The sequence below is a fragment of the Microtus oregoni genome, unplaced genomic scaffold (assembly GCF_018167655.1).
Source record: "Microtus oregoni isolate MIOR12 unplaced genomic scaffold, Mior012 000001F_ref0000356, whole genome shotgun sequence".
Taxonomy (NCBI): domain Eukaryota; kingdom Metazoa; phylum Chordata; class Mammalia; order Rodentia; family Cricetidae; genus Microtus; species Microtus oregoni.
In genome coordinates this window covers 12,349,329-12,372,000 of record NW_024543060.1, presented here as the reverse complement: position 1 = coordinate 12,372,000, position 22,672 = coordinate 12,349,329, and the positions used below count along the sequence as shown (strand labels likewise).

General features: G+C 37.8%; 2 protein-coding genes across 2 annotated transcripts in view; one reads left to right on the top strand and one right to left on the bottom strand.

Annotated features, from left to right (window-relative positions):
- Rb1 (RB transcriptional corepressor 1) overlaps positions 1 to 22,672 on the top strand; it is a 126,382-nt gene that overhangs the window by 63,118 nt on the left and 40,592 nt on the right. The window contains exon 17 of the mRNA XM_041668636.1: positions 1,216 to 1,412. Coding sequence (XP_041524570.1) covers positions 1,216 to 1,412 — 197 coding nt within the window. The remainder of the gene's footprint in view (positions 1 to 1,215; positions 1,413 to 22,672) is intronic.
- Positions 20,548 to 22,620, bottom strand: Lpar6 (lysophosphatidic acid receptor 6). Its single transcript, XM_041668644.1, has one exon. The coding sequence runs from the start codon at positions 22,171 to 22,173 to the stop codon at positions 20,983 to 20,985; it is 1,191 nt and encodes a 396-aa protein (XP_041524578.1). The 5' UTR covers positions 22,174 to 22,620; the 3' UTR covers positions 20,548 to 20,982.

Sequence of the window (22,672 nt, the reverse complement as noted above, 5' to 3'; positions counted from 1 at the left end):
TGAGAAGCAAAGGTCATCCTGTAGATCAGTACATACTGAACACTATGGCTGTTCTAGCCATTTAAATGGTTCAACATACCAGTCATTTCAGGTCACCTGTGGAGGGGGTAAAATTTTATGAGGTGTCTGCTCTGAGCATATTGAATCCAGGAAAGGTAGCTGCTGAAACTGGTGCTACAAAGGCTTATGAACACGTAAAGTACACAGGAGTGTTGAAGAACAGCCAGCTGGTGCTTGTATGTAGCACTGCTGGGTCTCTCTGTGCTCAGGAGACTATAGAGCAGGAATCCACCAGAAACCGGATGCTTAGTAGTAATAGCTGCTCTAACAATAGCTATGAAAATGTAATGATTGCTGAAAACAACAGAATAAAAGCCAATAACTGTTTTTAAAATATAATTTGAAAAATATAACACTTTTCAAGCATTGTTGTAAATAGTAGAAAGTTTTACTTGCAGAACAAAAGAGGAATAGTCATCTAAAGATACAGCTGCACCATAAAAGAAGCTGAATTAGTAATCACTGAAACTGAACCTTCGTAAATAACCACAGCCTGCATATTTTTAAGAGAGGTCATTTTCCCAACAATGTTAGCAAAGTCTCTTTCCCATTTCTTTTTGCAGTGTTGAGAACTGAACCCAGGGCAGGAACTAGGCATTGTTCTTAAGACTGGAGCTCATTAGGCCTTGAATGCAATCTATACCCTCACCAAGTCTTGAACTTGCAATTTTCCTGCCTGGGCCTTTGTATATCTGGCATTATAGCCCTACAGCACCAGACTTGAGGCAGGGTATGACTATGTAGTGCTGGCTGTCCTAGAACTCGCTCTGTTAGACTAGGCTGGCCTCTGCCTCCCGAGTGCCACCACCGCCCAGCTACTTCACAAAATCTTAAAAGCACCATTGGTCTTCCCAACCCAGTAGTCATGGCAATGAAAATGGGTGTGGTAACAGACGCCTGCCTGGATATTAATGAAGGCCCTGTACACCTGTGCAAATTCGATAAAAATTATAAAAAATGTGTGCACTTACACTTAAAATTCGGAAGCCTATTTCTTGTGAGTATATAGATCACAGAATAAAAAATACCCGTTTTAAGTAAGAATTGCTTACCCACCTTTCTCTCTGTCTTGATTCTATGTGATAAAATCTTCCAAATCTCATCAGTTCAGTCCTTAACATTTCATATTGACACATTTTTCCCTCTTATTTTTAGGAAGTACATCACAGAGTCTTGATTCTGGAACCGACTTGTCCTTCCCATGGATTCTGAATGTACTTAATTTAAAAGCCTTTGATTTTTACAAAGTGATTGAAAGTTTTATCAAAGTGGAAACCAACCTGACAAGAGAAATGATAAAACATTTAGAAAGATGTGAGCATCGAATCATGGAATCCCTTGCGTGGCTTTCAGTAAGTGACTAGCTAAATAACTGAAGGTATTCTTATGTACATGGCTAACTACCTGTTAGGAGTTATTTATTTAATGAATAATATGTGTCTAGCCCACGAATCAAGTGCACTGTAAGAATGGATTTTGTGTGAGTGCATGTGCATTCATAAGTGTGAATGCAGGCGTGTGAGTTGCTTATTTTTCTGCTTTGAACAACACCAGGCCAGTTGACCTGCTGCCTGTCCTAGACCATCATCTAGTGTGTTTGTTTAGGAGCAAGTTTTCACAAAGCTTGGCACATTAAGTTGAACTCTTACAAAAAAGTAGATGTTTTCTTGATAATATAAATAGTTATATTTTTCAACAAAATTAGAAGTCTGATATGTATTTTTCTGTTTTCTGTTTGATCGTTTTGCCCTAGTCTTAAAGAAAATAATATAAAGTCCACATTATTGTTTGATTCTAGGTATTGTTTTCTAGCATCATAGGAATGGAAACCCTGTGCTGTAGGCATTTTAGTTATAGCTTACTGATAAAGCTTTTGTTTTAGGGGGCTGGAGAGATGGCTCAGAGGTTAAGAGCACTGACTGCTCTTCCAGAGGTCCTGAGTTCAATTCCCAGCAACCACATGGTGGCTTACAGCCATCTATAATGAGACCTGGCGCCCCCTTCTGGCTTGCAGGCACACGTGGAAGGAATGCTATACACATAATATAATAAATAAATGAATAAATATTTTTTAAAAAAAGCTTTTGTTTTAGTAAAGGAAGTACTTCCTAAGTATAATTATAAGGTACTTCCCTAAAGCACTGTTATATTCTTCAAGTCTGTTTTACTGGATAATACCTTGTGATTCACCATATTTGTAAATTTTAAAATAATAATTTAAACTGTGTAGCATGCTAAGCATATTTAGTTTGGACTTCAATATGAAATGAATTTCAAGTTTTGGAGCATCTCCAGTTGGGGATTTTGGATTAGGAATGCTCAACCAGTGAGAGTCTATGCAAATGTTTTTAATTTTCATATGTTGTTAATATCTGAATTGTATATTATGTTTTAAATTATAAAATGATGAGATTGGTAGTGGATAACTTGTGAAGATAAGTCATGCCATGTGTATTTTTTCTGTGAGAATGATGGCCATTATGTTGGAAAGTTTAGCTTCACAGACTTTAAAAAAATCTGAAAAATACTACACACACAGAGAAAATATAAATTTCAGGTGACAGTTGTATGAGGTTTTCATAAATTGAGTATATCCATGTAATGAACAGCCAGGTCAAGACCCACAGCAAGTTTTCATAGACTTTTGATTCTGTGGCTCTAAAAAGTTATCTCATTAGCCCTGAAACCTGATGGGATTGTATTCATGTTGTGTCGTTGACTGAGGGAGGGGGGAAAAATCAAATGAAGTGATAATTATTTTCATCCCCTCTAAAATATGTGAGCATGTACTGGGGATTGAACCCAGACTACAGAGCCTCTCCTTTGGTCCAGCTCCTTTCTATACTGTAGCTTCCTCAGCTGATGTCCTATGGTCCAGGCATCTGCAACATCCTCTGGTCTTCATGGTAATGTAGGCTTCACGTTCACAGCTTCATATATTAGTCTGTTGGGGCCTATTTGTAACTGAGGGCCAAGTGTTCAAAAACATTAGAATATGGGAGGCATTTTAAACCATAGTATGTCTGTTATGACTCCAAAACAATTAAGGAATTGTCTGATTATTTTTTAATTATTTTATTTTATTTACATTGGTGTTTTGCCTTCATGTATGTCTGTGTGAGGGTGTTGGATCCCCTGGAACAGGAGGTGCAGAGAGTTACGAGCTGTCATGTAGGTGCTGGGAATTGAACCTGCCTTCTCTGGAAGAGTAGCCAGTGTTTTTAACTGTTAAACCATCTCTTCAGTCCCCTGTTTACTTTATTTTTAATGTGGGTTTTTAAAAAGATTTATTTATTTTTACTTTATCTGTGTTACTGTTTCTTTGCACACTTGCATATATATGTACCACGTACATGCCTGTTGTAATCCCTGAAACTGGGGGTAGTTGTGAGGCACCATGTAGATGCTAGAAATCAAACTCAGGTCCTGCACAAGAGCAGCAAGTGCTCCTAACTGCTCATCCTAAGAGTTTTCAGTTTAAGTCATATAGTCACATTGATTTCTTAGTACAGGTGATTTGAAAGGGTTTTCTGCCCCTTTAATTTACCTTATTTTAATGGTCTCTCTCTCTCTCTCTCTCTCTCTCTCTCTCTCTCTCTCTCTCCCCCCCCCCCCCCGGTAACATTATATCTGCAGTCATGCTTCCTTTACAGTCTTACTGTGATTATTACCTGTAATGTCTACCAGTCATTTATTATCTCCATATCTCATTGGGTGACTTCATATGTCTAAAGCACTAAGCCCAGTATGTGGCATGGTGTTATCAGATGTAGTAGTTAATTGTATAAGGCTGAGTGAGAGACAGAGGGAGTCAACTTACAATGAAATTCAGGTTTCCGGCTTGTATAACCAAGTGGATGATAGTGTCATTTAATAACATAGATAACCTGAATTGAATGTAATTTTCTTGAGGATAGACTTTAATTTATTATATTGAGTTTGAAATAATTACATTAAAAAGGAGGTGTCATTTGAATATATGTATTGAGTTAAGGAAAGAATCTTAAGCTAGGAACATGGATTTGAGAGCTGCCACACATATATTAAACATCAGTCTTTTTTGACAGGTTATCTTGTGCTGGTCAGTTTGGTAACCACCTCTTAGAATGTCATTATATTTTCAAAAGATTAACCATTGCATTCACACTGTAGTCTATCAAGTGGTAATATTCGAGACAGGGAAATGAATACTCAGAGAAGTTTGGTATGTTTCTCCGGGCCATACAAGCTAAGTGTCAGAGCTATCATTTGAATCCTGATGTGCCTTGTCCAAAACTTTGGAGACTAGTTAATGTTACCTAAGGGGAGAATGTAATTTGGGGGAACAGGACTGCAGGTAGAACCCCAAGGAATTCTAACATTGAAAGGGTGCACAGAAAAGAGACTATTTTGCTCAAAAGAAAGTGAACTAGAGCAGCCAATGAGAGAGGAGAAAAAACAGCATGAATGAGAGGTTGCAAAGTCTGAAGGAATACTTTCCCGTTTCAGATACGATAGAAGCAACCAGTAAACCAAAAATTCTAGCAACAAAGAAGTCAGTAGTCATAATAACAAGCACTTTTAGATGAAGTAGTGAGGAGAGGATGAGATGTGAACACCAGACGAAGAAGTGGTAACAATGGCTAAGAGTCCAGAGAACAGAAGTAGCTTACCGCGGTGGTAGGGCCAACTCTGGAGTGATTGTCTTTAAAATAGAAGAGAGACGTAAATGTTATGGAAAAGAATCCCTACCAGTGTTTTCTATTGCTAGGAAGTAGTTTAGTGCAAATGCTTATTTTATTTTGCTCATGATTTTTGTGAGATGGGCTTTGGGGATAGCTTTCTAGTGTACTTGCTCTCTGACCCTGTGATATCATCAGCCTGGGGCCAGTAGATCTGCTTCTAAGATTCTCTTCACTGCCAAGTGTAGACTTTATTGACTCTCCTTGCTTCTTCCTCACTCCCCCATCTTGCCCTGTGGTCTAATACGAAAGCTGTGCTTCCTCAAAGCATTTTGGCTTTAGGGTAGGGCACTTCAGACATAGAAGTTGGGTTCCAAAAAGGCCTCTAAGAGGACTATATGTGGAAATTACCTTCTGCTGGTCAAATCAGACACAGTGGACTAGGCAGTGGGGGCACACACCTTTAATCTAAGAAGTCAGGAGGCAGAAGCAGGTGAATCTATGTGACTTTCAAGGCCAGTCTGATCTACAGAGTGAGTTCCAGGACAACCAGAGGTACACAAAGAAAAACCAAAAACAAACAAAGCAAACAAACAAAACAGTCCCAGTGGTTGCCAGATTGAGGGGATGGGGAAATAGATCTCACCTCCTGTTTAGGGAGAGACAAAGTCACATTTCAGAAGAGCATGTGGGTTTCGTAATAGTTCTGTGGCAAAAGGGAAGAATGAGAAACACTGCAAGTAAGGTAGCTTGTGGTATGCCCTGGCAAGAAACTGAGGAAGTCTCCAATGAATGGCTTTTAAATTTTTTATTTATTTCATAAAGTGGAGCTGAGGTGGTTTACTGAGGGTGAGGTGGAGAAGATAAAGTGGCACTTAGAAATTGGAGGAGACTTGAATTGGTTGTGACTTGAAATGGTTCCTGTGGGACCTAATGGAGAGAATGGACTGGTGAAGGATAAAAGAATCGCCCTGCAGAATTCTAGGCAATTTTGAGGGCAGAAACTATTCATCTGTTGTTCCATCACATTTCTGTATGATGGCATTCTTTCCCCAGATCATCTTGCAGCCATTTGTAAGATTAGAAAAGGTGAATTACTAGGTGCAGTCAGGCATTAGAACATAGCCAGGTAGACACAGTAGAGCAGTAGTGGGGCAGGAACTACCTCTCCCAAGGCTAGGCAACTGTAAACTAAGCAGACTAAGCCTCTCTCTCCTTTTATATTCCTTGTAGTGCTGGGATTAAAATCCACCACCTGGATCTGTTTCTGCATTGATCTTGTGTAGCCCAGGGTGTCTTTGAACTCACATAGATCCATCTGCCTCTGTCTCCCGAGTACCATTACCTGGCTACTAGTGGCTTTAGTTTTGTAGTTTTGCAAGATTTATTTATTTAAATTCAAATAACAGACTACTGCATCTTACTCTACCCTCTCCTCTTCTTTCGGAGTGTGGTTGTCTTGTCATTATAGATGGTTTCTGTAGCTGTATCTTCAAGCTTATTGGTGTTTTTCTTCTGAAGTATTTGACCTGCTGTTAATTCCATGTGCATATTAGATACTATGTTTTTTCAACTCTAGAAATTTTCATTTGGATTCCTTTTATATGTCTTTAACAGATTTATGCTTCTTTGCCTTCTTGGACACATGGAACATAGGTTTTAAACTTTTAAAACATATTCCCGCTAATTCTAATGTCTGTTTCTTTTTAGAGGTGTTTCTAGAGACTAATACTCTTTTTTTCTAACCACCTTTTTTTGCCTCTTGTTGATTTTTTTTTTTTAGTTAGGTTTTAAGTATTGTGAATTTTTCCTTACTGGGTCCTGTCTATTTTCATATTCTTTTTAATATTCTTGAGTTGTACTTTGGGACACATTTAAATTGTTTGTAAATAGTTTGATTTTAAAGAAATCCACCTCCTTACTTTTACTTTTGTTATTTCTTACTCCAGGAGCTTTTTATTTATTCAAGCAGTACTCTTTATACCTAATTTTTCCCCACTATCCAAGCAATATTCTCTTGAGTACTTTGCCTAACGCTTATAGATAGATCCCAAGCATGTCCACTGTGGTTTGTAGAAATCAGAATTTGTGAGTCTCTCACAATGAGGGCTCTGTTCCCTCCTAGGGCTCCCTGTTAGTACTGGGTAGTTAATTCTTGGGTGTGTACTGTTTGTGACCTAGCTAAAGTGGGTCTGCACAGACCTCTGAAGCTCTCCCATTCTGTTAATTCTGACACCTCAGCATTGTTGGTTTCTGTGTGTTGGGGACCAGTGGGTTCCATTTCCGTTCTTTTCTGTGTTGTGGCCTGGACACTTTCTATGCAGTAAGCTACAGCAATGATGGCTCAACATGTACGTTGAGTTGGGTCTTGGTCCTTTTGTTTAACACTTTAAAACTATTTTTTTATTTATTTTGTTCAGTTGTATAATTGTTTTTAAAATTCTGGTTTCTGCTTCTTTAGCAGGGTTGTCAGTTTCTAAATGCAGGTCTCCATGATTGATGAAATACCTGTAAATATGAAGTCTAAGTCCATAAGGAATGTTCAGGACAATGTTCCTGTTTTCCTGTGGTTTGGAACACGGCTCTTTCTATGGGGACACAGAAGTACTAGTCGTTCATTGTCTCCTAAGACATTTTAGAAAATCAGAAGAAAGTTGTTTCCTGTAAATTGGTCAAACATGGCTGACTCATTACTTTGAATTATGTTCGGTCACAAATGCAAGCAAGTTTCCTCATGCAGTTTCACTATTTCAAATGGTAGATGATGATCATATTACACACCGCACTGTGGTAGTGAGTCACTCAGGCCTTTTGAGTCCTAAATTGGTGACACTCATAAACAGATTTCTAAGATGCTTTAGTATCCTTTTGAAATGTCAAACTTGACAGGAAGTGAACACAAAAGGGAGAAAAGCCTGGGACTCTGTAAAAGCCAAAAAAGGATCTGTGTTGTGTATTTCCCTGGGGAATCGTTAACCTCCAGAGCACTCTGCACAAAGGGTTCGGTGCTCACCCTCAGACAATGTGCTGGCTCTTTTTATTTTTAAAGGTTTTTTTAAAGTTACAGTTTATAAAGAACTATATCTTACAGGAAGACAGTTGAATTGTAAGATAATGATTATTGAGTTTACTAGTTTTTGAAAATATGGGTTTAGACAATGAAACAATGCAGGCTATACAATTACATAATAATAGGTAACTATAATGAAAATCTTTTGTTCTTTCTGAAAACATAACTAAGGCTTTAACCCTTCTTACCATGATCCAGTTTATCCTTAATATCACACTTTTAGTTTCCACAATTAACTAGTTCGTTTCTGGGTGATGTGGGAGATGTGGCTTCATAGTCAAAGTTACAAATATTTATTTTATTCAGAATACGATTTGATAATGACTGATGCAGGTTCTTGCATTTCTGAAAAAGAAAATACTGTGTAGAAGTGCATAGTTGCAGCAGAAAACAGAGTTTATTAAAGGCCTTGAGGTAAGGGCTTGGAAGCAGGCTGGGGGAAAGAGAAAGCTTAGCAAGTTGGTGACCCCATGGTGTAAAATGTTTGGGGCTTTGATGTTACCTTGGGGTGGGCTTTTGGCTCATTTCATAGCATGAGCTTTCCATGAATTCTCTATTATAATGTCATTCTACATATAACTTCATATGTTGCTGGTATTATCAACATCTAGCATCTAGTGAGTCCTCGGTTACTCTGAGTGCCCTGTGCCTTCAGCACTGGCACTGGTTAGTTCAGCCGGCCTTGACTAGAGTAGGGGCATTGCTATCTTGGTTTTTCCCCCTGTGTGTTTGCTGTGAGGCCTCCTGGGCCTTCACCCTCTGCACTGCTTTATTATTTGGTATCACATTGGCTTCCCAATATCTGCTTTTCCACTCGTTTAAAATTTTCCCTTTGTGTGTGTGTGTGTGTGTGTGTGTGTGCGCGCGCGCGCACGCGCTCACAATGTAGAGCACTGTGATTTCTCGGAAAATACTTTACTGTGTCTCTCACGTGTTTATTTTGAATATCTGGGTTTTGTTTTTACATCATAGTAATCGTTTTGAAAAGTATTTTGTGCTGCCTTCTACTTTCTTCTTTATTACAAATTAATCTTTTTAAGTTTGTTCATGCCTTGTTTCTATACAAGAACCTGCAGTACCTTCTATTGCCTTACAGAAAAGCTTAGCCTTTTTGCAGGAGCTATAATAGTTTGGCTGTCATATCATAACCCTTCTCTCTAGCCTACTTACTTAGCCACAGAGTTCTTTCATCTCTGAAATAGACCAAATAAATAGTCTACTTCACTGGGAGGTGGCATGTCTGATGTAAGATATGGGATCAGAAAACGTAAATTTTAGGTCTTAGCTCTTTCATGTACAATCCAATGTCTTTTTTTTTCTTCCTTTGTAAATTGATGCATATATTTTAATTTTTTTCATTGTCCATTTTATTTGATGGTTGGTAGTGCTGGGAATGGAACCTAGAATCTTAAGCTAAAAACATATTTTACCAGTTCAGACAGGCAAAGAGATTCAAGTCCTTCTACTACAAACATATTGTTTTTAGAAAATTATTTAAAGGTTCAGAATTATTTATCACTATTGAATGTGAATCCATATTCTTTTGAATTTCCTCATAGTTTATAAATGATTAAATAAAAGTTCTTTTTTAAAAAAGATAATACAGAGGTCTCAATTTTTTGTTCTTTGGTTCCATTCTTATTTATTTATTTATTTATTTATTTATTTTTGAGAAGGACATGATAGTCTCCACATCAGCTATTTTGAAAGAACTGTAATTGCCCAAGTGAAATAAATATGACATGAGAAACAGCCCCAAGCCTCCAAGGAGCTTGTGATCTAGTACAGAAGTGAATTACTGTGCTGTGCCGTGGAAAAGAAAAAAGAAAAAAAAATGGACAAGAGTCAAAATAGTAATTGCACATGGATGAGAAGAGACTTGCGATGGTTTTGGAAACGTGCAGTGATAGATGAATGTGAAAGCAGTCCTAAGAGCTGTGTTACCCCCAGCACTCAGCGCTGCAGCAACAGCTTGTCTTAGGAGTTTCAGTCATGCCTGGGCTCCAGAGGGAAGCCATGCCTTAGAAACAAACTGAAAATACACCAAGAAACCCCTCCCCAAATTACTCTTGACAAAAATGAAAAACTAGCCCTCTTAGTAAAGGAGGTATTTTATAAAAGGGAGTACACCAGGGAACTATGTACTAGCTTTGTGTGGTGGTGGGGCTGGGAGAATTCTTGAAACAGAGTGCATTCTTCCTTTCTTCTTTAGCAAAGCATACTTTAGTACTTTTGCTTTCGAGCCAAAGATACCATTGTAGACATTATTACGTTAATGCACTGGAGTCCTCATTTGCTTTTTGAGAATGTTATGGCTTAAATGTTTTTCTTAGATTTATTTATTTTTATTTTTATTTATTTATTTTGGTTTTTAGAGACAGGGTTTCTCTGTGTTTTTTTTTAAACATTTATTTATTTATGTATACAATATTCTTGTCTGTGTGTATGTCTGCAGGCCAGAAGAGGGCACCAGACCTCTTTACAGGTGGTTGTGAGCCACCATGTGGTTGCTGGGAATTGAACTCAGGACCTTTGGAAGAGCAGGCAATGCTCTTAACCACTGAGCCATCTCTCCAGCTTCTCTGTGGTTTTGGAGCCTGTCCTGGAACTAGCTCTTGTAGACCAGGCTGGTTTTGAACTCACAGAGATCCGCCTGCCTCTGCCTCCCAAGTGCTGGGATTAAAGGCGTGCGCCACCACCGCCCGGCTTCTTATATTTATTTTATGTTATATGTGCGGTGTTTTGCTTACATGTGTGTATGCCACTTGTTTGTCTGGTGCATGTGGAGATCAGAAGAAGATACCATATCCTCTGAATTTGAAATTATGGCTATTGTGAGCCACCATGTGGGTACTGGAACATCAACTGGGTCTTCTATAAGAGTATCTGGTGCTCTGTGTCAGTGATCAAGCTCTCCAGCCCCAAATGTTGTTCTTTTTTACCCAGTGTTTTTTTCTCTACTTGTCCAGAGACAGGTGGATCTCTATGAATTCAAGAATTCTAAGACAACCAGGGCAATCCTGTCTCCAAACACCCCCTCCAAAAAAGAGGTTGCCTGTAGCTTCCTCTCCTAAGCTAATTAAATCTCTAATGTAATTGTCATAATAATCCTATTAGTTGATGATAAGTATTCTTACCATCCTCTAAATGTGGGAACTGGTTCAGGAAGGTTAAATAATGTCTATCAGGTCACCCATTTGGTATTTGAAACCAAGTTGGCTTGACTGAAAAATCCCATGATGATTTCTAGTAAAGTGCTCTGTTGCTCTACCAGGTTATTTCTGCTAAGTCATTCACAATTCTTTTATTCCATGACAATGGATAATGTGTGTTCAGACACTGAATGTGACAAAGAACAATATACCTACTACACTCCAAAGAAAATGCTAGGGAGAATTAAAACATGTAGATCTTCAGTAGAAATACAGATAAAATTGAAGATAGCATAGTGAATTATTACTTTATTATTTAAATGATTATCCATTGAGGTACGCATATATGACCACTTTAGAAGAGCCGAAACAGAAGGTCAATTTAATAATTGTGCAGAGTTAGTAAAGAACTAAGGGTATTTATATAAGGTTCTCTACATTACAAAATATGTTCAAACAGAAAACCTAAAGAAAGGAGGACAGCTGTTGTAAATCAGTAGAAATCTTTTTTTTTCCTTTATTCATGTTTATTGAAGCATATTGTCTGTGTTATCTTATTTAAATATTAACAATCAAACTTGCCTGTAATCAAGAATAGCCAACTGCAGTTAAATTAACTTCCCCAGGGTTGGGGCTTTTCCTTTTAATAACAGGAAAGGGGGCATTTGAAAGACAATACCAAGTTCCAGAGTGCATGTATAGAAAGCTGGAAGTAGGTACCTACTCTACCACCAGGTCCACCCAATCCATATCTTTCCCCTAAATGTCTGCCTGTACTGGCTTTGTGGGAGCCTAGGCAGTTTGAATGCTCACCTTACGAGACCTGGATAGAGGTGGGCAGTCCTTGGGCTTCCCACAGGTCAGGGAACCCTGATTGCTCTTCGAGCAGATGAGGGGGGGGGACTTGATCGGGGGAGGGGGAGGGAAATGGGAAGCGGTTGTGGGGACGAGGCAGAAATCCTTAATAAATAAATAAATTAAAAAAAAAAAAAAAAGAAAGGACATGACCTTGGCTGGAAAGAGAAGTCTGCCCCTCACTGTAATCAAGGCAAAGGCAGACATTTAGAAATCTTTTTTACAAATGCTTTTGAAAGCCTAAACCCTGTTGGAGACATGATTATGGTGTTTTTGTTTTTGTTTTCAAAGACAGGGTTTCTCTGTGTAGCCCTGTCTATCCTGGAACTCAATCTGTAGACCAGGCTGGCCTTGAATTCAGAGATCTCCCCTGCCTCTGCCTGAGGAGTGCTGGGATTAAAGGTGTGCACCACTGTCTCCTGGCTCTGATTATGGTTTTGAACATAATATGTTTTCCATGTCTGAATCTTTGTACTTGACTCTAAGTCTTTTCTCCATGTGTTTGTCTCCTTTAACACACGGGCACTGTGAATTGCTGGATTTCACTATGGATACATATAATTCGTCTGTTTACCTTGTTCCTTCTCCACCACACCATCCAAACAATATGTATTACCTATCCTCTTAGTTTGTGCATTGACTCAAAGTACTAAACAAATTAAGAAATTAAAAAAAAAAAATCCAAGGCACGATTAGTGATTTACACCTTTGATCCCAGCACTCAGGAGGCAGCCTGGTCACTATATACTGAGTTTCAAGACAGCTAGAACTACATAGTGAGATCCTGTCTTGAAAAATAAAAGTCAACTGGTCAATCAATATAGCTGTTTTTTAAAATGCATTTTAATAACATGTGGAACCTTGGTTTAGGAAGCAATGCTTAGGGGGGAAAATCAGTCACATACCTTTGGAATTTTCCTGATCTTCATATAGGCCAGCATCAAAATGATGCCCCCCCCCCCACATAAAATAGTTGATGTAGGAACAATAAGAGGCAATGTGTACAGGCGCTGTAAAATGGTGCCTGTGTGTCAATTTATTTACTTCTTAGAGCTTTTGAAGTAGGAGCTCCTGCTTTCATAGGTGAAGAAACCAAGACACAGAGTAGTTGGGAAACTCCACGTGATTAGTCACATGATGGTTAGCGTATGGGCCACAGTGACAGGTTTCTTTGCTCGCAGGCTTTTGCTTGCCTCTTGCTGTTTCCATCACAGGCGCCTAGGATTTGGGATACTAGACTTCATTTACTCATGGAAGCCTTGAGGAGTAAACCCTGAGATTTTTTAAGCAAACCATGGCTCACTCCATTAAGTTTCCTATTCTGTAAGTGGAGATATACTAAGTGTACAGAACTGTTGTGAGGGATATGAGTCAGCATTTATGCAAAGGATATTGAGGAATACCACACCTAACTGTGATTTCCTTTGCTTTATTTTTTTTACTCACCTATGCAGTGATTTAAGAAGAACAACTGGGGACACAGAAGTCTGGGATTGGTTATTCTAGCTTGCTCCCCCACTTTGAGAACTTTTCCCTTCTGTGCTTCCTCCACCCTGTGGCCTTCTCCAAGTAGTAAATATTCCGGGGTGTGGGGGAGGTCATTGAGTCCCAGCTTTGTTACATGTGGCCACTCTTGGCTGTTAAATGGCAGTTAGAATTTATTAGATTACTTTGCTTATGATTCATGTCAGTAATTACCCCAGGGCAGTGCTAGTTCACTGTTCAAGTACAAAAAGGACAAGAGACAACAACCATAGAATGGTTAAGAAGTGTCTTCTGTCCTTTACCCGTGGGATGGAAGAATAACTTCTCTAATTTAGAAGATCATTATAGGTCATACAGTCCCGAAATCTCTACGTTCAACTTGTCATTTCTTGGCTAGTATAGTGAGGATAGAGTTCCGGATGTGCAAGCAAAAGAGAAGTCTCTTAGGAAACATTTATCTTAACTGGGTAGTCTCTGGGTTTCTCCAGCAGAGTGAGACAGTTGTGAGTAAGAGGCAATGAAACAAGGCAGTTGTCTCTAAGTCATCATAGCTGCTATTTCTGTTTGTAAAGCAGCACAGCTGTCACCTCTCTTTCTGAACATTTATGACCTGGCTATCCCTCTGGGCCCTGCAGTCCAGTCTCTTCAACATGTGTGTTTATGGCGCTTGCATATATGTTCTTTAAATTTACTTAACGGTTTTTAATGTTTCCTAGTTTTGTTTAAAAATGACCAAATATCAGAAGTTGTTCTATTTTGTTTTGCTTTCCCTGTATTGCTAGAAATGATAGATGTACAGCTCAGCGAGTAAAGGCGCTCACCTCCAAGGCTGACAGCTTGAGTGTAGTCTCTCGTACCGCATGGTGGAGGAAGAGACTCAGCTTCCACTGGTGTGTGCATGCTCTCCCCACACCCCGGCACAATAAAACAAATATTTTAAAAGTTAATAAACAAAACACTGGTGATGAAATGTAGAACAGAAAATAGGTTTGTTTCTCACTCTTCTGGATTTTTGAAATCATTATTGCTATATTTTAGGTGATTTCTTTAAATGTTTTTTTGTTTGTTTTTTACCTTTCATTAAAATACAACAGAGAAGCTAGGCGTGGTGTATATCTGTAACCCAAGCATTTAAAAGGCTGAGGCAGGAGAGTATTGAGTTCCAGAATAGCCACTGTTAGGTAGAACTCAGGGCTGAATATGCATGGCAAGATAGAATACTTGCTTAACATGCCTAAGACCCAAAGTTTGTTTCTTATCTAGGGAAAAAAAAATCATATGAAACAGAATTCCTCTGTAAGATTTTTATTATACTCTGTTTTCTTTTTTAAAAAATCTAACAGATTATTGTTTTTTTTTTTTTCTCCTAGAACTAGCTCTTGTAGACCAGGTTGGCAGAGATCCGCTTGCCTCTGCCTCCCAAGTGCTGGGATTAAAGGCATAGGCCACCACCACCCAGCTCAGATTATTATTTTTTTAATTACAATATGTAATTTAAATAAATTTAAATTACAATACTTTTATTTTTAGAACTGTAATGCTTGGTCATTTTTATTGTTATGCTTTAGCATATTTTAGATAATTTGGGATTTTTTCCTTTTCATATTAAGAAATGCTAGTTTTAAAAAAAAAGAAATGCTAGTTTTTAAATTCATTGTTTTTATTTTGATTTTTTTTTTTTCTGTAAGCATTGAAATGAGTCAGAGGAAGGACTAAGGATAGGAGTCTCTGGATTCATTTGTTCCTGAAAATAGCTTTTGCTTTATCTTTCCGGATTGGACATTTGTTAGCACTATGTGCTTGTGGGGCAATATCAGGTTCGTCTGATTTGCACGTTTAACAAACTCTTCTGAAAGCAAACTTTTCTACAGTTAAATTCAAATGAAAGATAATGGCTCCATGCTTGTGGAGACTGAGGTAGCATGGCATGCAAATGTGTTCTCCCAGGCCTTTGCAACTGTCTTCTTTTCCCTTTTTTTAATTTATTTTTTTTTAAAAATCTTATTGTTTTTATTTGCTCAGTAGCTATAATTGTACTCAGTTGTATGTGTTTTAGTCTTTTTTGATCTGAAGAAGTCCTGAGGACTTCTTCATAAAATATAGCCTGATTTTGAAGCCAGTCATTTTAGCCACCAGCAGAAATTACATGAGTGACTTTAGCCAAGTGGTATAATTTTAGTGCTAAGTGCTTAGTGCTAAGCAGCCATTTTTAGTTAAATCGACTCCTTGTTCTGTTCATCAGGTATTATACCTTTCCCCTGAGCAGCCTACAATTTTGTTCAGGGTGAATATTTTATTGTTCATATTACATAAAAGTTTCTAAATTTTAAAATACTACACATTATAGTTTTGAGACATTGATCTTTATGTTTTAAACTATGAGCTAATACTGATGTAAAATTAGTTGTAAAAGTATCCTTTCTTTAAAAGATTATTTTGAAGATTATATTGTTTATAATGAAAAGAGTTATGAAAGAATCCTTTGGTTTTACCAAAGGCTTTTAATAGCATGACTTTCCATGTGTAACTCAGACTGTTCCTTCTTTTCTCTCCTTTCCCTTCCCTTTCCTCCTTCTTTTTGTTCTTATCCAGCTAACCTTCTTTTCTTTACTTGTTTCTTAAAATAATTTTTCTAGTTCAAACTAACAGACTTCTGACCACATACTTCTACTTCCTCTGTCCTCAGACCTTTTAGAAGAGCAAAAAAGAAACAAATTCTCACACAAGCACACATTATACAGGACAAACTGTGGGATTTCAGACCATCACGTGGAAAGGAACAATGGAAGTAGAGGGATTACTTCATTTTCCAGGATAAAAATGAAATGAGGGTATTTTGATGGCTGTAACAGCGTCTAATAGACCACGATACTAAGAACACACACAGCAGAATGCTTTCAGCACTGTGGGAGCTTTAGCTTCTAAGAAATACAAGAGTTGTCAATAACTGGAAGAAATTTCTGGAGTACAAGCCGGCATTTATCAGATTATCTGGGGGTCTTGTCAAAACACAGACTATGATTGTTGGGCAGAACCCCTAAGTTTTCCGGTTGAAGTTCAAGAATTTTTAATTTTACCATGTTTCTAGATATTGCTGTTAGTGGTCTGAGAACAATGAAGTCCTTGGCCCCTTGCCCCAGGGAGTCATGCCAGTCCCTCAGGAGGTTTAAAGTGCACTTGCCCCTGTGCTGGTAAATCAGAAGTGTGCAGAATTTGGGCTGAAGCCTAGTTCTATTGTGCAGTGCATAATCCACACAAATATAAATTGTTCTAACTGTGGGAAATGTCCTCATAAACCCATTGCAAGTTATGAGTTTGGTACCTTTAACCCGAAAAGTAACTTGTTTGGCCTGTCATTAAGTGGCTACTGGGACGCTTGTGACTCTGATGTCACCTAGTATTGGAGAGATATCGTGGGTTATGTCCCTGACCTGAGAAAAGATAAAAATTCAGTTTGAAGTAAGGTTTCTATATAATGCATACTTCATTCATGCTATTATAAAGAAAACAGTAAGCCAAGCCATTATAAATCAGGGACCATCGTTATATGCCTAGCCAGCCCACATTCAGATTTTGTATACACATAAACAGCCAGACCTGCAGTTTCCTATTGATGTCAAAGAGAGAATCAGAGCAGGATCAGTTACTTTGAGTAACTGATCTGTTACTTCTGTAACAGATTTCAGTGAACTAGGGATGTAGAGATAATTTTTTCCTGGAGAGAAATACAAGAAACACGTGTACTCCTGGATTAGGTTACATTGCTTCTTATCTTGATACCAAGGCATTCTTGGTCCATTTTTTTCTTTTTCTTCTCTTCAGTAAATGTCAGGGGAAAAAATCAAGGGAAGAATATAATAAAAATAATGGAATAAAATTTTGCAAAGCTAATGAGAATATGGAAACTTTAGACAGAAAAGTCCCACTTGGTGTGCTATAAGCATGATGAGGAGTATACATTTGGTCAAAAATCAGTTAAAACCAGGTGGTGGTGGTGCATGCCTTTGATTTGAGCACTTGAGAGGCAGAGGCAGGTGGATCTTTGTGAGTTCGAGGCCAGCCTAATCTACAAAGTGAGTTCCAGGACAGCCAGAGCTACCCAGAAAACCCCTCACTCAAAAAACAAATCAGGACACAGAGGAAAATGACCGACAGACTGCCAATATAGGTGGAACTGTCTTTGAAATTTCCTGTTTCATGCAAAAGTCTACTGGATACCATGGACCAGTAGGCTGAAGATGGATGCCCCAATGAACAGAAAAACTTGACTGTCCAGGCAGCTAGATGTCTCTCTCAATTCTAGAGTTTTGGAAGTTGCTTACAATGTGCTTCCTGTTTACTTAGGTAACATTATATCCTTCAGGAGTCTTTGATGGAGTTGAAGAATTTATAGTTATAGTTTTCCTTAGTTACGATAAAAGATAGATATAAATATTGTAACTGTAATTCTTGCTTGGTAGCTGTTTTGGTATATGTAATTTTACTATGTTAAAGTTAAAGCCTTCCTTTTTGTTTAAACATGAAAGGGGAAATGGTGTGGGAGGTCCTTCTGTCTATGTGTTGCTTTTATTGGTTAACGAATAAAGAAACTGTCTTGGCCTGTTGATAGGGCAGAACTTAGGTAGGCAGGGAAAACTGGACTGAATGCTGGGAGAAGGAAGGCAGAGAGAGAGAGAGAGACGCCATGGAGCTGCCGGTGGAGATAGATGTGCTGAAACTTTACTGGTAGGCCATGGCATCGTGGTGATATACAGATTAATAGAAATGGGTTAAATTAATATGTAAAAGTTAGCCAATAAGAAGCTAGAGCTAATGGGCCAGTGATTTAATTAATATAGTTTCTATATTAGTGGTTAACCACTATTGTAAATAGTGGTTATTTTGCTTCTGGACGGCCTGGATGAACAAGTGACCTCCTCCAACAAATAAAAATAAAAATCAGAATTAAGTTAATGAGAAAGTTAAAAATTAATTATTTGTAGAAAATAAAATGCAGATCATCACTGCAATTTTCATCAAGAATACTAGATATTTGATATTCTAGTATTCTATATCATACACGAGGACAGTTTTCAGAAGTTACTAGAGAATATACTTTAGAAAAATGAGAAAGAGACCCGAAGAAGAGGTTATTCTGGACCTTAAGAAAAGTGAAACTGTCATAGTCTAGGAAAAAGAGAAAAAAGGAAAATGGAAGGATGTAGTAAGTCTAGGAAATAAATGATCCATGTGAAAACAAGGCAGTAAACGTGAGGGATGTGCACATTGCACAGGAACAGTCTCGCTGTCTGCCTTTAGGAGGGTTCCAGGGACCCAGCTTAGGTGTAAAAGCATGGCAGACTTTTTAACCCAATTAACCAACATGCAGCCCTTAAAATGTTTGCTTATTTGTTTGTTTTAAGCAGTGTTTGACCTTACCTAGATGGTAAAGATTGAACAAGTACAGTGTAAAACTGGTGAATCAAATAGTAAGAGTTAAGGTTGTAACTGCTAGAATTGAATTCTTGGGCTGGAAAGATGGCTAATAAGACCACTGACTGCCTCTTCCAAAGGTCCTGAGTTCAAGTCCCAGCAACCACATGGTAGCTTATAATCACCTATAATGAGATTTGGCGCCCTCTTCTGGCATGGAGATAGAACACTGTATATGTAATAAATCTTAAAGAAAAGAAAAATATTTTTAAAAATTAAATTCTTATGTTAGTATCATATTGACCAAAGAAAATCTGACTTTGTTTTTTTGAGACTTTAGACAGTTAAGTGTGCCACCACTGGGAGGGGACAAGGCAAACTTTGTGTGTGTGTGTGTGTGTGTGTGTGTGTGTATTTATTAGGGTATTTATTAGAATCACATGAATAAATACTCAGTGTAGGTACTACATAAGCAAATAGGTAAATAGTTAAATAAAATAGAATTTGAGAACCCTGTCTTGAAAAACAAAAACAATCTTACAAAACTTTTGATTCATGTATGCTGTTCGCACAAGAAAATAAAAACTTACTACTGATCTTACTACTAACAGTTATTTGATCTTTCTAGTATTTCAAAGTAAGACTCATACTTTGAGATCTCCCTTACTCATTTTCCCTGAGCCAGGAAAGTTCTGAAAAATCCAGAACTTCAGGATCCTTTCCTCTTGACCCGTAGGCTGCTAGCTGCCTTTCAACACAACAATGTATGTTTAAGACTGCTAATGGATTTATTTCCTTTAGGGTGATACGGACTACAGGAACCTCATGGCAACAGAAGTAAACCAGTTCACAGCATATTTGTACATATGCATATATGTAACACACACATACTTCTCTTAGGATATGCTTAATTTCTTCACCAGTTTGTTTCTTGTTAAGGGTTTATTTTCCCTTAATCTCACCTGTTGAAAACCCTGAGTTTCTAAAGAAAACTTCTACGTACTATTTATTTATTTATTACACGGACTTGCCTAAGATAGAAAATGATTACACTTTGTCTGACTGAAATCATTACAGCTTAAACTTAGAAAAAAGTAAATTTACATATCACAAAAAAGCTGTCCATACCATACTCAAACTTCAAAAATTAAGGCATTTTTTACCATATAGGCTGAATGCAGAATTCATTTACATATCATTTTTCTAAAATGAAGACTTTCTCAGTTAACTTTGGAAATGCTGAATTGGGAGAGGGTATGTTGAGAACTGAAAGTTTTTATGTAGCTGGTACTTTTCTCTAAATCTAACTGAAAGCCATGCCTTTTCATGTTCTGTAAAAACAGAAATATAGCTGTGTTTAGTTAGGTCTAGGTTTATTGCCTTCTATGTAAGGAGCCATATCCTTACTTAATACTTTTCATGTTAACATTTTTTCCACTTGAAATAACATTTTCATTCACTTAATATTTGAAATATTTTGGTTATTTATTATTTTCTAAAAAGTCTGCACTTCACTGTCTTGGTGATTCCTGGACCAACATTACTGAGAGAACAAGTTTTTTGTTGTACTTTCAAATTATGTATCTGGCAACATTTTACTTCTTAAAATATTTACCTAGCAAGGTCACATTTTATTAGTTTCCTTAATTTAAATTTTAATAGTATATATCATTTTGAAATTGGTTGTTGCAGCGAGAATATAAATCAAAATAGTAATTTCAAGATACACTATATAGTTAGACACTATGTTTTATGAATTGCCTACAAAGATAAAAATGTCATGCAGAGGACTACAGTAACTCTCCGGGGGAAATACTCTTAAACAGGTTTGACTATTTCAACTTAGCTTTCTTTGTTGTTTGCAGCTTAAGGCATGATAAGTACTTTTAATCTAAAATGAAATAGAAGTGAAATATATTTAGCAAACTATTACTTAAACAACATCTAATGGGTTCCATATAAATTAACGAGTTTTGAATTAAATCATTTTGTGGAGTACACATTTAAAAGTTCAGCTATCACATTATTTTTAAATCATAATTGCTTTTAGACTCTAACTTTAGAGATTTTTTTTTAATGAGGAAAAAACACATTAAAGTGGTTCAAGAACATGGAGTGCGTACAAGAATAGAATATATTTTAATGTTTAACACATCAGACACAAACTTTCTTTAAAAACATGTAACCGTCCATATGTTACTTTTCTTTTGGAGCTGAAGAAATAGTTTCCACGAGTACAGTTTTCACAGTTGAACACGGAGCAGTCCCAGTGGTTTAGGCAGGCAGCTTATATTGCAGATTCACTATCAAATATCTTACTTTTTAGAGTTTGTAGGTTGTGTTGGATAAAATTCTCGGTGCCCTGAACTTCAGAGAACCTGGAGTCACTTCTTCTAACAGACCAGTTTTTCATTTTTATTGAATTCTGGATTGTGTCTGAAGTGAAGTAGTAAACAATGGGGTCAAAGCAGCAGTTGGAAACAGCAATGCAGAGAGTGATGGGGTACATTGTCCTCACTGCTGCTGCCACAGAGCAGTTAACGAACGTCTGCGTTCTCATGAGAGAGTAGAAAATAAGATTGATGTTATAGGGCACAAAGCAGAAACAGAATATAACCAAGTGTACAAAAATCATTTTTAAAACTTTAGTTTTGTTCATTTTGCTTCTACTTAATGTAACAGGTTTATTTAAAGTTCTCAGCACCATACTAGAACAAGTTACGTTCAAAATTAAGGGGATAAAAAACCCCACTATTTCAATGAAAATCACAATCCTGGAGAGATACGTTTTCCATGTGGCTGCTGGAAAGTTCTCAAAGCAGGCTTCTGAGGTATTGTTACCCTGAGAGTGGGTGGACTGAAAGAAAACTGCTGGTGCACTTCCTCCCATCACTGTGAACCACACAGCGATGCAAACAATCTTTGCATTTCGCTTAGTTCTTAAAGTCTTCGACTTAAATGGGTAGACGATTGCCAGAAATCGATCTACACTGATACAGGTTAAGAACAGAATGCTTCCATACATGTTGGTGTAAAACAGCATTACTGAAACCTTACAGAGAAGATCTCCAAATGGCCAATTCCGAGTTGCAAAGTAAAAGATCCGAAATGGTAAAGTAAAGACGAAAAGCAAATCTGACATTGCCAGATTAATCATGTACGTTGTAGTTTCATTTCTCACTTTGAGGGCACAGATGAAAATGTATATCGCAACACAATTGGATATCAGGCCAAGCACAAACACCATGCTGAACATGCACCCATACAAAGAGTACTTAAAGGAGTCATCGTAAGGGCAGTGGGAGCCGTTGGAGCTTACCATTGTCAGGCAGTGCAGCTCACAGCCAGTCCTTTGTCTGCAGCAGTCGGCTTTGCGATTCAGACGTGGGCGCAGCAACAGCCAGTTGGTTTGCAAATTATTTGCTTCTTTTTGTCTTCTTATAAATATTTTCTTCTCTGAAGTCTTCAGAGGAAACATGAAATGTGTTGCTTAAAATCTGGTAGATTCTTCAGGACAATAGTCTCATTTTCTGGTCTCCAGAAAATCCATGAGTCCAGAATTTAGTTAACTGACGGAAAAGGCACTCAAGGAAGCCAACCCATAGAGCCACAAACGTTAGGAAAAGCTGTGTTTCACGTCGGCCCCAACCAGTCCTGGTGTAAACTTGTACTTCAGTCGTCAAGGTTAAAATGTCTTCATCTTCAGAATGTTTATGCAACAGTTATCAGTCTTACTTCGGAGTCTTAATAGTCCCAGTCCTTCGTCCTCTGGCACCACTTCCTTCTTCTTAGTCTCCGTTTTGGTACTTTGGTATTGGTTCCAGGTGGCGATAGGCAGAGTCTTTTAAAGATTTCCAGATGAATTCCTGAGCATGTTAGTTCTTGCTGAAGGAGGCCTTTCCAAGCTTGCCAGCTGTATTGTGAGATGGGCTGTCTCTGAAGCGAGCAAGAAAGGCTTCCTAGATTTGTAATATGAC

Bases quoted from the DNA above. Each gene is read 5' to 3' on its own strand.
- Lpar6 (XM_041668644.1), bottom strand. From the start codon at position 22,173: ATGTTTCCTCTGAAGACTTCAGAGAAGAAAATATTTATAAGAAGACAA.